General features: G+C 42.7%; 1 protein-coding gene across 1 annotated transcript; it reads right to left on the bottom strand.

The window, feature by feature from the left end:
- Positions 1–203: 203 nt before the first annotated feature.
- LOC132583170 (vomeronasal type-2 receptor 26-like) lies at positions 204–7,369 on the bottom strand. The gene is made up of 5 exons (XM_060254841.1): positions 7,211–7,369; positions 4,309–5,169; positions 3,103–3,330; positions 1,382–1,508; positions 204–1,114 (listed from the first exon to the last, which is right to left on the bottom strand). The coding sequence occupies exons 1-5, from the start codon at positions 7,352–7,354 to the stop codon at positions 204–206; spliced, it is 2,271 nt and encodes a 756-aa protein (XP_060110824.1). The 5' UTR covers positions 7,355–7,369.
- Positions 7,370–13,741: the final 6,372 nt, after the last annotated feature.

Genomic DNA, 13,741 nt, shown 5'->3' with positions numbered 1-13,741 from the left:
GCGCAGTGTCCGTCGGATTTTGCACTATCTGCGCCGGAGTTACAGGAAGTGTCGCGGTTTTCGCTTAGCAAACGTAAACCGCTAAAACCGATGGACGCTGCGCAGAAAACAGGAACGTGACTGTGAGGTAAGCTGTGTGTTAAATCGGTCATTTTCCTTCTGTGAGACAGAGTATTGGCTAACTGTATCAATGTGGAAGATGGTTAGAATCTTCCATTTGGTCTTCTGATAATTTGAACCGCGCCATTCAGTTGAGGCCTCAAAACTATAATATAACATTTAGGGAAAAATATGCAGCCTAGCAATCCAGCACTGGAGGCTAAGATGGAGAAGACCTCCACAGCCACCATGTATTTTCCTTTGGTGCTCAAATAGGTTGGAACAAACAACAGCCAAACACTGCAAAAGACCAGCATGCTGAAGGTGATGAACTTGGCTTCATTAAAACTATCAGGTAACTTCCTGCCTAAGAAAGCTACCATGAAACTCACAGTGGCCAGGAAGCTCATGTAGCCCAAGACACAATAAAACATGGAGACTGACCCTTCGTTACATTTCAGAACAATTTCTTCAGTCATTGAGTGCATGTCAAGTTCTGGGAATGGAGGAGAAGTTATTAACCAAACTGTACAAATAGTTGTTTGAATCAAAGAGCAAGAAAGAACAATGGAGTTGGCCAGTCGTTTCCCCACCCAATTTCTCATCCTGGACCCTGGCTTGGTGGCCATGAAAGCTAGAACCACAATGACAGTCTTGGCCAGCACACAAGAAACAGCCACTGAGAAGATGATGGCAAAAGTAGTTTGTTGAAGGAGACACGAGAGCTTCTCAGGTCTGCCGATGAAAAGCAAGGCACAAAGGAAGGAGAGTAGGAGGGAGATGAGGAGAATGTAGGAGAGATTCCTGTTGTTGGCTTTGACTATGGGAGTGTCCTGGTTCTTAATGAAGATGCCAAGCACAAGAGCTGCCATAAAAGAAAAGGAAAGTGCAAAACTGGCCAAAGCGATCCCCAAAGGATCTTCATAACTTAAGAAACGTATACGTTTTTGCAGGCATAAGTCCTGATTAGTATTTGGATATTGATCTTCCGGGCACTGAAAACAGTCATTGGTATCTGAAAAAGAAATGTGGGTATAGGTACATATAAGACCTTTGTACAGTGCTCTGCATTAGTATATTTGCTATAGGGTACTTAAGGCTGTTTCATGGAAATCTCAATATTGCATGCATCACACCTTGTTAATTTTTTTTAATTACTCTAAAATTAACGAAAAAAATCTATATTCAAAGTTTTAATTATAACAAAAATCTAGCCTTAAAACGGTAAGTTTCAGAAGAAGAAACAGGAATATGTTATAAACTCAGAGTATTCAGTTTTTACCCTCCAGGTTTGAAATCTTCCCTTCTGGACATGAATGGCAATCATAGCAGCAAAATGGTTTCCCTTCCTTCTTTTTCTTACTTTGGCCTGAATGGCATCTGTCATTGCACAGAGAAAGGGGCTGAACCTGTCCAGAATGAAAGAGAGGAAGGGTTTTGTCCCCCCCCCCCCATCCAGGAAATACATTTCAATAGTTGAATTTCACTGGTCAATCGTCTACGTAACTAGAGGGTTGACACTGGAGTGGCATAACAACATCTCTTTTGGAGACCACGTGATATGTAATGGAATTAGGGTTGCCAATCCCCAGGTGGGGGCAGGGGATCCCCCGGTTTGGAGGCCCTCCCCCCGCTTCAGGGTCATCAGAAACCGGGGGGAGGGGAGGGAAATGTCTCTGTTAATAACTCTGTTATTCCCTATGGAGATTTATTCCCATAGGAAATCATGGAGAATTGATCTGTGGGTATCTCAGGCTCTGGGGGGGGGGCTGTTTTTTGGGGTAGAGGCACCAAATTTTCAGTATAGCATCTAGTGCCTCTCCCCAAAATACCCCCCCCCCCGAGTTTCAAAAAGATTGGACCAGGGGGTTTAATTCTATGAGCCTCGAAAGAAGGTGCCCCTATCCTTCATTATTTCCTATGGAAGGAAGACATTGAAAAGGTGTGCCGTCCCTTTAAATGTGATGGCCAGAACTCCCTTTGGAGTTCAATTATGCTTGTCACAGGCTTGATCTTGGCTCCACCCCTAATGCCTCCTGGCTCCACCCCCAAAGTCCCCAGATATTTCTTGAATTGGACTTGGCAACCCTAAATGGAATATTGGGATGTTTTCCACTAGAAGACAGATTTACATATACTATACAGAACTCAAGAAAACTTAGCTGCCTCTAGAACGTAGGAAGTGCCATCAAGTAACAGACAACTTATAGACACCATGTGGAGCTTGTAAGGTAAAAGATGCTCAGTGGTGGTTTGCCATTGACTGCCTTTGTTTTGTAATCCTGGACTTCCTGGCTTCTCCCATTTTAGGATTAACCAGGGCTAACCTTTGCTTAGCTTCCCAGATCTGATGCAATTGGGCTAGTCTGGGCCATCCAGTTCAGGGCAACACATGGCTAACAAATCCTATTTTCTTTAGTGGAAATGAAGACTCACTCTTTGAAGGATGACTTACTCTGTCCTGAGTAAATCACCTAAGATGCACAATAAGCAAATGGTTTAAATGCAATATATGTTCAAAAATTTGCAATTTTATGATTTCAAATTGTTATGTATGTGGACTCAAGTGAGAACTGAATTGAGTGTTCCCACATGGCTCATTGGAGCCAGATGACCAGAGCCTGGGGTCTTGGGAACAATAGGCAGCAGGATCCAAATCCCTGTTGCCCTGCTCCAATCATGAGTCCCCTGCTAGTTTGAATGGACCAATAGAACGCTAGCACGGGAACCCTGACATGTATAAAAGATTGGCCCTGTTGACCCTTTTCTCCAGTCTTATACTTAGGCCTTACTATGCTGAAATCAATAAAGAGCTTATGATTCACTACCACCTCGCCTCTTCCATGTATGGAATGCACTATATCATACAAATTGAAAAATATGACCAGATTGGGGCTTATCTGATTGACAGACCACAGAGGCTGTTCCAGAATTTAACTAGAAACCACTAATGGAACTCCAGGAAATGGAACTGATATTCTCTGAAAAGCAACTAAAGCCCACCTGATTAAACATGCGGGGCCAAATGATTCCATCATCATGAATGGTGAACACTTTGTCTTCTGGAAGTTTTGGGTCCATCCTTCCAACTTTGGCTCTAAAAAAGGACTTATTGGGAAATGTGACCCAGTTGATGATATCAAGTCCAGCCGCTATCTCCATATTTTGATCAAAGGCAACCAGGTCCCCAGCAGTGTTGTTGAATGAGACCCTTTTCAAAAATTCATGGAACTAGATGCATATGTAAGAATGTTAGTACTTGGTTATAGCAGTTAAGCCCAGAGAAAATAATCAGATTCCTGTCTCCTTAATGGACTTACTTGAACCCACATATGGCTGCCTTGTGCTGAATGAGACCCTTGGCCATAGTCAGTATTGTCCACTCAGATGGCAGCGGCTCTCAAGCATCTCAGACAGAAAGGTCTTTCCCATCACCTACTTCATGATTCTTTAACTAGAGATGTTGGGGATTGAACCTGTGACCTTTTGCATGCAAAACAAATACTATCTCTCTGAGCCATAGCACCTCCCTTGAAACATAACCAGGGAATGATTATGAAGTAGATGTTTAATTGCTAAAATCTCTGCTTTTGCAGCCAGGGCCGGCTCGCCCACTAAGCAAACTAGGCAGTTGCCTAGGGCGCCGGGAGCGAGGGGCACTGAATTGGGCTCCCCCCCCCCCTTCCGGCATGTGCATCTGCTCTTCCCTGGAAGGTAGCGGCAGTGACTGCTTGGAGCTCAACAGTTCCTCTGCCAGACATGCCAGCTATAGCAGAGGTGGCTGGGAGCAAGAGCAGCTAGGAACAGTGGGACCCATGTTTGTCCTGGCCAAGCAGCAGCAGCTGCCCCGGGAATAGGCCCTTGGAGTAAGCCCCCAGATTCCCATCTCCTCCTCTGGGCTTCTCACTTTTTCCCAACTTGCTCAAGTCAGACCAGGCAAGCAAGGAAGGGGGGGGGCGGGGGGGAGCAAGAAATGCATCACAGGGCTGGGGCCTTCTTCACTACTGGGGCCTGTGATCTGTGGGGGGAGAGAAAATAAAGCACTACGCTCTCTTCTGATGTGATTTTGTGCCCTGTGACCCCCTCCCCCCAATCTAAAATTTTCTGGCTACGGGCTCATTTTGCAGTCTGGGGTCTCTAGTTCCCTAATGCTGTCTGATCTCTAATTTTGGGGAGCTCCCCTGCAATCAAGAGCCTTCTAGGCATTACCTGCGATGGCTGTTGATTCAGAAACTTTTTTATCCCTCCATCTGCCAGCGTTCTGTGTTTGAGCATGGATGAAGACATAGCCTGTAACGCATGTGCCACCACATAGACAGCAGTGTAGATGCTGTAGCTGTGGCCGCTCATGCTCATTTCAAAGACAGACCCAGGAAGACTCTCCAGCTTCTCCTCCCCAGTGCAGATTTCTTCATCAGTTGCGGCTTCTGTGGTACTGGGGAGTGAACAGTCAAAAGCCCGTTTCCAAAAATCCCCAATAAAGCCATCTTCTTTTTCAGAGGCAGGATCCCTTTCCCGAAGAAACTGAACAAATCCTAAGACCTCTTTTGAGTTAACTGCAAAGGATAAAGCACCGTGGATGAAGTTGATGTCCCAACTTCTTTGAATATCAATTGATGTGAAATCTACCTGGGCTGTCAAAATCCAGACTTTGGCTTTCATCCTCATACGCATTTCATTAAATTCTGGAGTCCTCAGCAATATTTGGAAAATAATCATGGTTTGAATTTCACCATGCACCACCACTGCTTGGGCTGTGCTTCCCATAACAACTGCGGTTAAGTTGTCGTTTTCTTCTACCATTTTTAAAAAAGCATTAGTAAAAGTCATTGTAGGAAACTTTGCTATAAAATCAAAGCAGACACCATCCTTGGAAAAGATTGGAAGCACCTCCTGTACAAATCGCTGCCCATATTCATCATCCACATAGATCACCCCAACCCATATCCATCTGAAATGAAGAAGTAACTTCACAATCCCCATGTACTGAGTGGCCCAACTGGGAAACATCTTGTAAAGGAAAGCCACTTCATTTTGGCTGGGCATTACTGGAGCAGAGCCATAGAGGAGCTAAAGGAAAGAAAGGAGACAGCAGAGAGCTATTTCATACTCAATTCCCTGGTTTGATGAATGTGCCAGGGACAAATAGTATACATGCCCAATCGTAACGGTTGCTAGCAAGATCCACAGTGCATATTTTGCCTTTACAGAGCAGTATATATTAATGAACCTATGTAAATGAGAAGAGAATGTGTCATGGTATAGCCCAATGTCCTCACATCTGAGAAGCTAAGCAGGGTCAGTATTGAGATGGGAGACTACGGGGAAAACTCTGCAGAGGAAAACACTAACAAGCCATCTCTGCTTCTCACTTGTATTGAAAGCCCCTTACTGGGGGCACTGTAAATTGGTTGTAACTTGATGGAACTCAGGTACCATGTAAATAATCCTTTATGTGTTCAAATCTCTTCATATACCTATTCTGCTGTAATCCTTACAATGGTATTGTAATGTGATCCATGTTAGCTCCAGCTTAAAGCTGGGGGGTGGGAAACATTTGCTTAAGAAATTAACGTATAAAAATCATATCTTACTCCTACTACTAGAGCTTTTTTGCTGGAAATAAGAAGATCTGGCATCGAGTTAGAATAATTCTCAATAGAAGCTTTTGCATCTGGCTAAAAAGAACGATGGTCTTCGTTTTATAGCAATGAATGTCTAGGAGAACTCTTAGATGAGACAGGCAACCACCTCTGCTCATCTCTTGCTTTGAAAAAACTCATAGTCCTGTGGTCTCCATGAATCAGTTATGATATGAATGCACTGAACTGTAAAAGCATACAAGATCATTAAAAGCAATATGAGTCTGTAAAGAAAGAGCAGGTTATTGGTTCAACAAGTGTTTCTATTTTGCTTGCATTGGGCCACCTACAACATCAATAGGGAGAGGGAAGGGAGTAGTATGGACATGGTGGCAGTTCAGAATATTACGTGAAATTTTCACTTGATAAAAACATACATGGGTAAAGAGAAACTTAGGCTGTCCTTTATGATATACTACTAAAACAGGTCCAGGTGGGCAGCCGCGTCGGTCTGAAGCAATAGAACCAAGTGGGAAGCAGCCGCGTCGGTCTGAAGCAATAGAACCAAGTGGGAAGCAGAAGGTCCCAGGTTCAATCCCTGGCATCTCCAAAAAAAGGGTCCAGGCAAATAGGTGTGAGAAACCTCAGCTTGAGACCCTGGAGAGCCGCTGCCAGTCTGAGAAGACAATGCTGACATTGATGGACCAAAGGTCTGATTCAGTATAAGGCAGCTTCATATGTTCATATGTTCAAGTGGGAGTCCAGTAACACCTTTAAGACCAACAAAGTTTTATTCAGAATGTAAGCTGCCATGGGCATGCACACTTCATCAGACAATGAAATGGGGTACAGTGATCAGAGTTACAAAAAGCTGGTGGACAGAGGTTAAGCATGCAGTGGTTAAGCATATAAGTTTGCATGCTTAACTACTGCCCACCAGCTGTATGAAGATACGAAGCTGCCTTATACTGAATCAGACCCTTGGTCCATCAAAGTCAGTCTTGTCTACTCAGACTGGCAGCGGCTCTCCAGGGTCTCAAGCTGAGGTTTTTCATACATACTTGCCTGGACCCTTTTTAGTTGGAGATGCCGGAGATTGAACCTGGGACCTTCTGCTTACCAAGCAGATGCTCTACCACTGAGCCACCATCCCTCCCCTGAGCCACCGTCCCTCTCCTAACTCTGATCACTACTTAAAAAAGGGAAACAAGATTCTGCATGCCAAAAACCAGAAAACGCTTCAAGTGATAGTGTTGAAGAATATGCTTTAGTCACTTCCACAATAACTTGGTCTAAGAGATGGTGGAAATGTTTTCCAGTATCACAGCAATTACCGTCTGCATAGACAAACCAATACACATGAATTATTTTGTCTCTCGGTACTAAATGACCTATCTCTAATATTTTCCTTGGCCATCATGCAGGATGTGTCTCTGGTATTTCAATGAGCCAATTTCTACCTTCAGACTCTGAGACCAAGGAAATGTTGAAGGCTTCTTATCATTCATTGAACCATGAGGCCATTTTACCTGTGGAATCTTGAAGATGCCCAGAATTTCTGCCAAGTAGATACACATATTAGAGCTTGGTCCCCCCAAAACTGCCACTAAGTTGTTCTGGTGGTTGCACTTGTAGTTAGGAATGAACCTCCCCTTTGTGGAGAGAAGTTCCATTGCAGCGTGATAGGTCAAGCTTGGACTAAAATAGTTATTATAGGTGTGGATACCCAACGTGATGTTGGGTAAGAGTTGAGGATTTTCATTGATCTCTTTTACAGCAAACACCAAAGCCAGGATGTTCTGGTAAAGCTGAGGCATTACTCTGCAAAGAGAGTGAGATGCTGCATTACAGCAAGTTCAGTTCAAATGATAACATTTAATGCATTTCAGTGCAACATCACTTTACAAAATGAACTCAAGGAAATCAAATCCTATAGCCCTGAGGCCTGGTAACTATGAGCGGTCCCTTAGCTGACCTCAAAATATCAGTTCAACAGTGGAACAGATTGTTAGCATACATACTCATTGGCAATAGGTTCAACTTAGGGCTTTTGTTGTAGCAGGAACTCCTTTGCATTTTAAGCCACACACCCCTAATGTTGCCAATCCTCCAAGAGTTTACAGGGCTGTTCTTACAGGGCCTACTGTAAATCTCTTGGAGGATTGGCTGCATCAGGGGTGTGTGGCTTAAAATGCAAAGGAGTTCCTGCTACAACAAAAGCCCTGCTATAAATTATTAGTGCAGTCTCATTCTGTTGTGTTAGTGTAGGGGGTATATTCTTTCTTGTGTTCAATATCCTATAGAAATGCTCATGAGGGGAGTCAAAATGGAGAGGCTGGTTCCATACAATTTAGGAAGCTTACATTTGAGAAACAGGTACACATGATGAATCTTATATTGAATCAGACCCTTGGTCCATCAAAATTAGTATTGTCTACTCAAATTGGCAGTAGCTCATCAGTGTCTCTGGCAGAGGTCCTTCACATCTCATATGGCCAGATTTTTCAACTGGATATGCCAAAGATCGAACCTCCAACCTTCTGCATGCAAAGCAAATGCTTTACCACTGAGCCATGGCCCTAACAATGGAATATCATCCAGTGAAAGTGTATTCTACAGATGGATGGATCCTTGAATCAGGCAGAAAATTCCAGTGTTAATGCAACAGTAAATTTTAGAGTTCTACAAAAGTTTGTTGTTGTTCTTTTCATGTGGGCATAAAACGCAGAAGATACTATTTGTTTTCTAATGAAACCCATGCAGTTTAAGATGAAGATTTATTGGGAGGGAGCCCATGAATATCATAGCTCACATTTAGCCTTCCATTACAATACACAGAGTACAATAAAGCAATACTGTGGGGAAAAAATCATTCTTACATGACTTCATCCGAGAAACTGGAAGAAGGATGTGCTGTAAATGTCACAATATCTGACAACTGAAATGCTTGAGAAACAATGCCAGCAATGAGAAGGTCTCCTGATTGATAGTACTTGTGAACAATAGGAAGTGGCTTACTAGTGAGGCATTGAACAGGTGGAGATTTGCACACCGCCTGCACCAGCAAAACTGACATAGAAGTGAGAAATAACACCATCTTCCATGAAAATCAGAGACACCGATTCATCTGTTCTCTTGTTAATATTCAAACACCCCTTAGAACATCTTGAGATGGAAGGCACACTCACTAGACTGAATCAAAGTCAGGACAGTACAAGTGTAAAATATCAGTGAACAGACAGCCCCTCTCTGTCTTTCTTTCCAGCTGTTGATGGAAGAGGGAACAACAATATCGTACCCCGCCCCCCCGCCCCCATGATCACTTAAACTCCCAAGAGATGGAGAGAATAAGTAGAAGTGTTGATGATGAATATGCTGATTACAGGGAAGGTAATTGACTTACTCAGGTGATAGATTTTCTGCAACTTTGCCAAAGAAAATATGTTGACTACATTTTAGTAGACCTGTTCTCAGAATCTCTTCAGGGAACAATGAGCTCCCATTAGAGATCCGGGCCCTGTGGGATTTACCTAAATTTCGCAGGGCCTGTAAAACAGAGCTCTTCCATCAGGCTTTTAATCTACCAGGCATCATCTGAAACCTTCCCCCAGGGCTTTACTATCCATGTTCTTGAGTTGGTCAAGAGTGAGAGATACAACCTTAAGTAGTGTCAATGACCTGAAGCTGTGCTAAGTGGTGTTAACTAGCTGAAGTCATATCAACTGCTGAACTATGGCCTTTGGCTGGACTATTATTGGAGTTATGACTCTCTATTTTATGTATTATGTTTATGAGATATTTTAAATTTGTTGTGTTTAATTGGATATGTTTTATTTGTTGTTATTGCAATGTTTTGATGTTGTAAGCCACCCTGAGCCTGCCTTGTGGGATATGGTGGGGTATAAATTGCAAATTAAATTAAATTAAATTAAATTAAATTAAATTCAGTTGTACACATATTTGTAACAACGGAACAACAGAGAGAAAGGGAACCTGGAAAACAAGGCATCATTTTTAGTGACATCATAAAACCTTCTGTATTTCAAACTGTGCCTGTTTCTAGGGTTGCCAGATGACCAGTAAGGGTGTGTGTGTGTGGCGGGGGGGGGGGGAGTCTTCTGAAAAAAATGAAAAATGAAACACAAGGTCTTGGCTGCTTACCATAAGTTCTGACCATAGAGTTCCTGGTGATTTTTATAATTCCTGGAAGAGACAAGAATAGCTCTAACAATCACCAAAAATCTGTGGTAAAATGAGGCACTATAATAAGGGTAGAATATGAATTTAGATTGTTATCGTTAAAGGTACCTTTATAAGTGAACTTTAAGTACATAACTTTGGCAGGAGTCTAGAAACAGAGGGAGGGGGGATTAGAAAATATCATATGGGTTAGGGATAGCAATGATTTAAATGGATATTGTTACCATATGGTATCAATAAAATTGTTTAAACACATTCTGTCCTTGATAATGGTATCTACCAACTTTCCCGGTATTGAAGTCAGACTGACTGGCCTGTAGTTTCCCAGATCTCCTCTGGAACCCTTTTTAAAGATAGGGGTGACATTTGCTACCTTCCAGGCCTCAGGAATGGAGGCAGATTTCAATGAAAGACTACATATTTTTGTCAGGAGATCCACAAGTTCAACTTTGAGTTCTTTCAGAAGTCTTGGGTGTATTCCATCCAGACCTGGTGACTTATTAGTTTTTAATTCATCAATCAGTTGTAGGACCTCCTCTTTTGTCACCTCAATCTGACTCAGGTCTTTCAACACCCCTTTCAAAATTAGTGGTTCTGGAGCGGGCAAACTCTTCTCATCTTCCACAGTAAAGACAGAGGCAAAAAATGCATTCAGCTTCCCAGCCATTTCCCTATCCCCCTTCAGTAATCCTTTTACCCCTTGGTCATCCAAGGACCCCCCTGCCTCCCTGGCTGGTTTCCTGCTTCTAATAAATTTGAAGAAATTTTTATTGTTGGTCTTTATGTTTTTTGCAATATGCTCCTCATAGTCCCTTTTTGCCTGCCTGATCACAGTCTTGCATTTGATTTGCCACAGCCTGTGTTCCCTTTTATTAATCTCACTTGGACTAGCTTTCCACCACTTAAAGGAGTCCTTCTTACCTTTTACAGCTTCCATTACTTTGTTTGTTAACCATGCAGGCTTTTTCTTATACCTGTTTGTGCCTTTCCTAACTTGTGGTATATATTTTATCTGAGCTGCTAGGACTGTTGTTTAAATAGCCTCCAAGCTTCCCCATGGGTTTTGACTGTATTTACCTTTCCTTTCAATTTCCTCTTCACATGCCTCCTCATCTCAAATAATTTACCCCTTTTAAAGTTAAACGTGGTTGTGCTGGTCTTTTGGGGCAACTCCCTATTTATACAAATGGTGAAATCAATAACATTATGGTTACTGTTCCCAAGTTACTGCTCACTTTTACATCCTTTACCAAGTCTTGGGCATTACTTAGGACCAAATCTAGGATTGCCCCACCCCTGGTAGGTTCTGTGACCATCTTCTCCATCATGGCTTGAAGTGCTGGAGTACTCAGTTGTGTCTTTCACCCCAAATTCTACATCACTATGATAAGGCCTGATCTGAACAAAAGGGAGAAGATAATAAAGGGGTGGGAAGATTAATACATGTCCTTTATTGTTGGTTGTGCTTGAAAACTGTGTCCATGCACCACAGTGTTTCCAAGATCTTCTCTGTGTGTTGCCGTTTGAGGCAGTGCACAGGTTGGGGGAACAATAAGGTGAAAACATTGTCCGTTTTTAAACATTAAATAATTTAATTTAATATTGTCACAGTCATGGGGATGTCATTTCCACTCTTTTGTCGCTAGTCTCAATGTCATGTTCCTTATGCTGTGTATCATGAGAAACACATGTGTCTCTTGCTGTCCTCTTATAGACATGCCATTCTTCAGGGCCCTATCCACTAGGACCAGCATTGGACTGGATCAGATCTGACCAAAGCCATCTGGAACAAACTGCCTTTCAAATCAGCAGGAAAATCCCTGAGAGAAGTCCATTAGCTGGGCTTCATAAGGCCCTTGGTCCTGTACTGTCCCGGCTTTAGATTCCTTCAGGCTGGTGTAGCAAAATCTATCTGCTTTACTACACTGGCTCTCAACTAGACACAATTCAGGGTGCTGGTGCTGACCCTTGAAAACTTTGTAATGTTTGGGAATTGGGAGGGAAAAGCAGCATGGAATAGCCCAATTTTGTCAGATCTTGGAAAGTTGGTATTTGGATGGGAGAACAGTAAGGAAGACTCTGCACAGAAAGGCCATGGCAAATCACCTCTGCTCTTCACTTGCCTAGAAAGCCCCTTGCTGAAGTTGGAATAAGTTGGCTGCAACTAATTGGCACTTCACACACAAATGGTGAGGGATCTACTGTCTTATGAACTCAGCCATCATATTAATCTTTGGTTGCTCTGCTTTGGGTGCCCCGCCTTCTGAGATTAGGTGGGTGGCAAAAGAAAATAGGCACCTGGAAAAGGCACCCAGTTGCAGCTTTGGCATTGTAAGCCCAGAGATGAGGAAGGGTGGGTAGAATTGTGCCGTCTTCCCCAGCTCAAGTGGCATATTTTGCTGCTATGATTGCCATCCATGTCCAGAAGGGAAGATTTCAGACCAAAGTGGTAAGACATATCATGTATAATGCTCATGCAATTTATTGACAGTGATTATACACTTGGAGATATACGCTCTCCACTTAATGTTTTATCCACAAATTAGTGGTGATTGCTGATAAGTCTGATGAAAGCATTGATGATGGGTATAAAATCCTACATATAAGCTTGATCATTTGAATGAACCAACCAAATATTACTATATCCTGACAAGACAGGTGTAATTATTATTCACAGCGAGAAAAGATTAATTCTCAAGAGAGTCTTAATTGCATGGATCCTAAAACATTGGATGATCTTGGCTCATCCTCTAGAACAGGGGTGGTCAACGGTAGCTCTCCAGATGTTTTTTGCCTACAACTCCCATCAGCCCCAGCCAGCATGGCCAATGGCTGGGGCTGATGGGAGTTGTAGGCAAAAAACATCTGGAGAGCTACCGTTGGCCTCCCCTGCTACAGAAAATATAATTTCAGAGAAGAGTGCATAAATGTGTTTATCTGGGTTTGTCTTAGGAACATTTATCCAGAGACTTGTAATTGATGAAATAATCTCTCTCTATAAGTCTACCAAGTATATATCTTCAAAAGAAAAAAATGTTTTATTTTCCAGATATAAGAGGTTGCTTTCAATGTCTGGAAGATCATTATCCAAATGAAAAACAGAACCTGTGCATTCCAAAAGTTGTAACCTTTTTGTCTTATGAAGAACCTTTGGGGACCAGTTTGACCATTTTTTTCTTTTCCTTTTCTTCCATCCCACTTCTGGTGCTGGGAATATTCATGAAATACCACAACACACCCATCATCAAAGTCAATAACCGGAATCTCTCCTACACTCTCCTCATCTCCCTCTTCTTCTGCTTCCTTTGTGCTCTACTGTTCATTGGACGCCCCAAGAAGGTGACATTTCTCCTTCGACAAACGACATTTGGCATTATCTTCACAGTGGCAGTTTCTTGTATGTTGGCTAAAACAATCATTGCGGCTCTTGCATTTGTTGCTACCAAGCCAGGATCCAGTATGAGACAATGGGTCATAGGTGGGGGAAAAACAGGCAACCTCCATTGTTCTTTTCCGTTCCCTTATTCAGGCCACTCTTTGCAGCATCTGGCTGGCCAAATTTCCTCTGTTCCCTGATCTTGATATGCACTCAATAAGGGGAGCAATCCTAGTACAATGTAATGAAGGGGATGTCACCATGCTTTATTGTGTCCTGCGATATATGGGCTTGCTGGTCATCAGCAATTTTGTTGTGGCTTTCTTTGCCAGGAAGTTACCAGACTCTTTCCATGAAGCCATATCTATTACCTTCAGCATGCTGCTGTTCTGTATAGTTTGGCTGTCCTTTGTTCTCACCTACTTGAGCACAAAGGGAAAGTATATGGTAACCGTGGAGATCTTCTCCATCTTGGCATCCAGCT

The sequence above is a fragment of the Heteronotia binoei genome, chromosome 15, assembly GCF_032191835.1.
Source record: "Heteronotia binoei isolate CCM8104 ecotype False Entrance Well chromosome 15, APGP_CSIRO_Hbin_v1, whole genome shotgun sequence".
In the NCBI taxonomy this organism is placed as follows: domain Eukaryota; kingdom Metazoa; phylum Chordata; class Lepidosauria; order Squamata; family Gekkonidae; genus Heteronotia; species Heteronotia binoei.
This window is presented reverse-complemented; position numbering and strand designations above follow the sequence as displayed.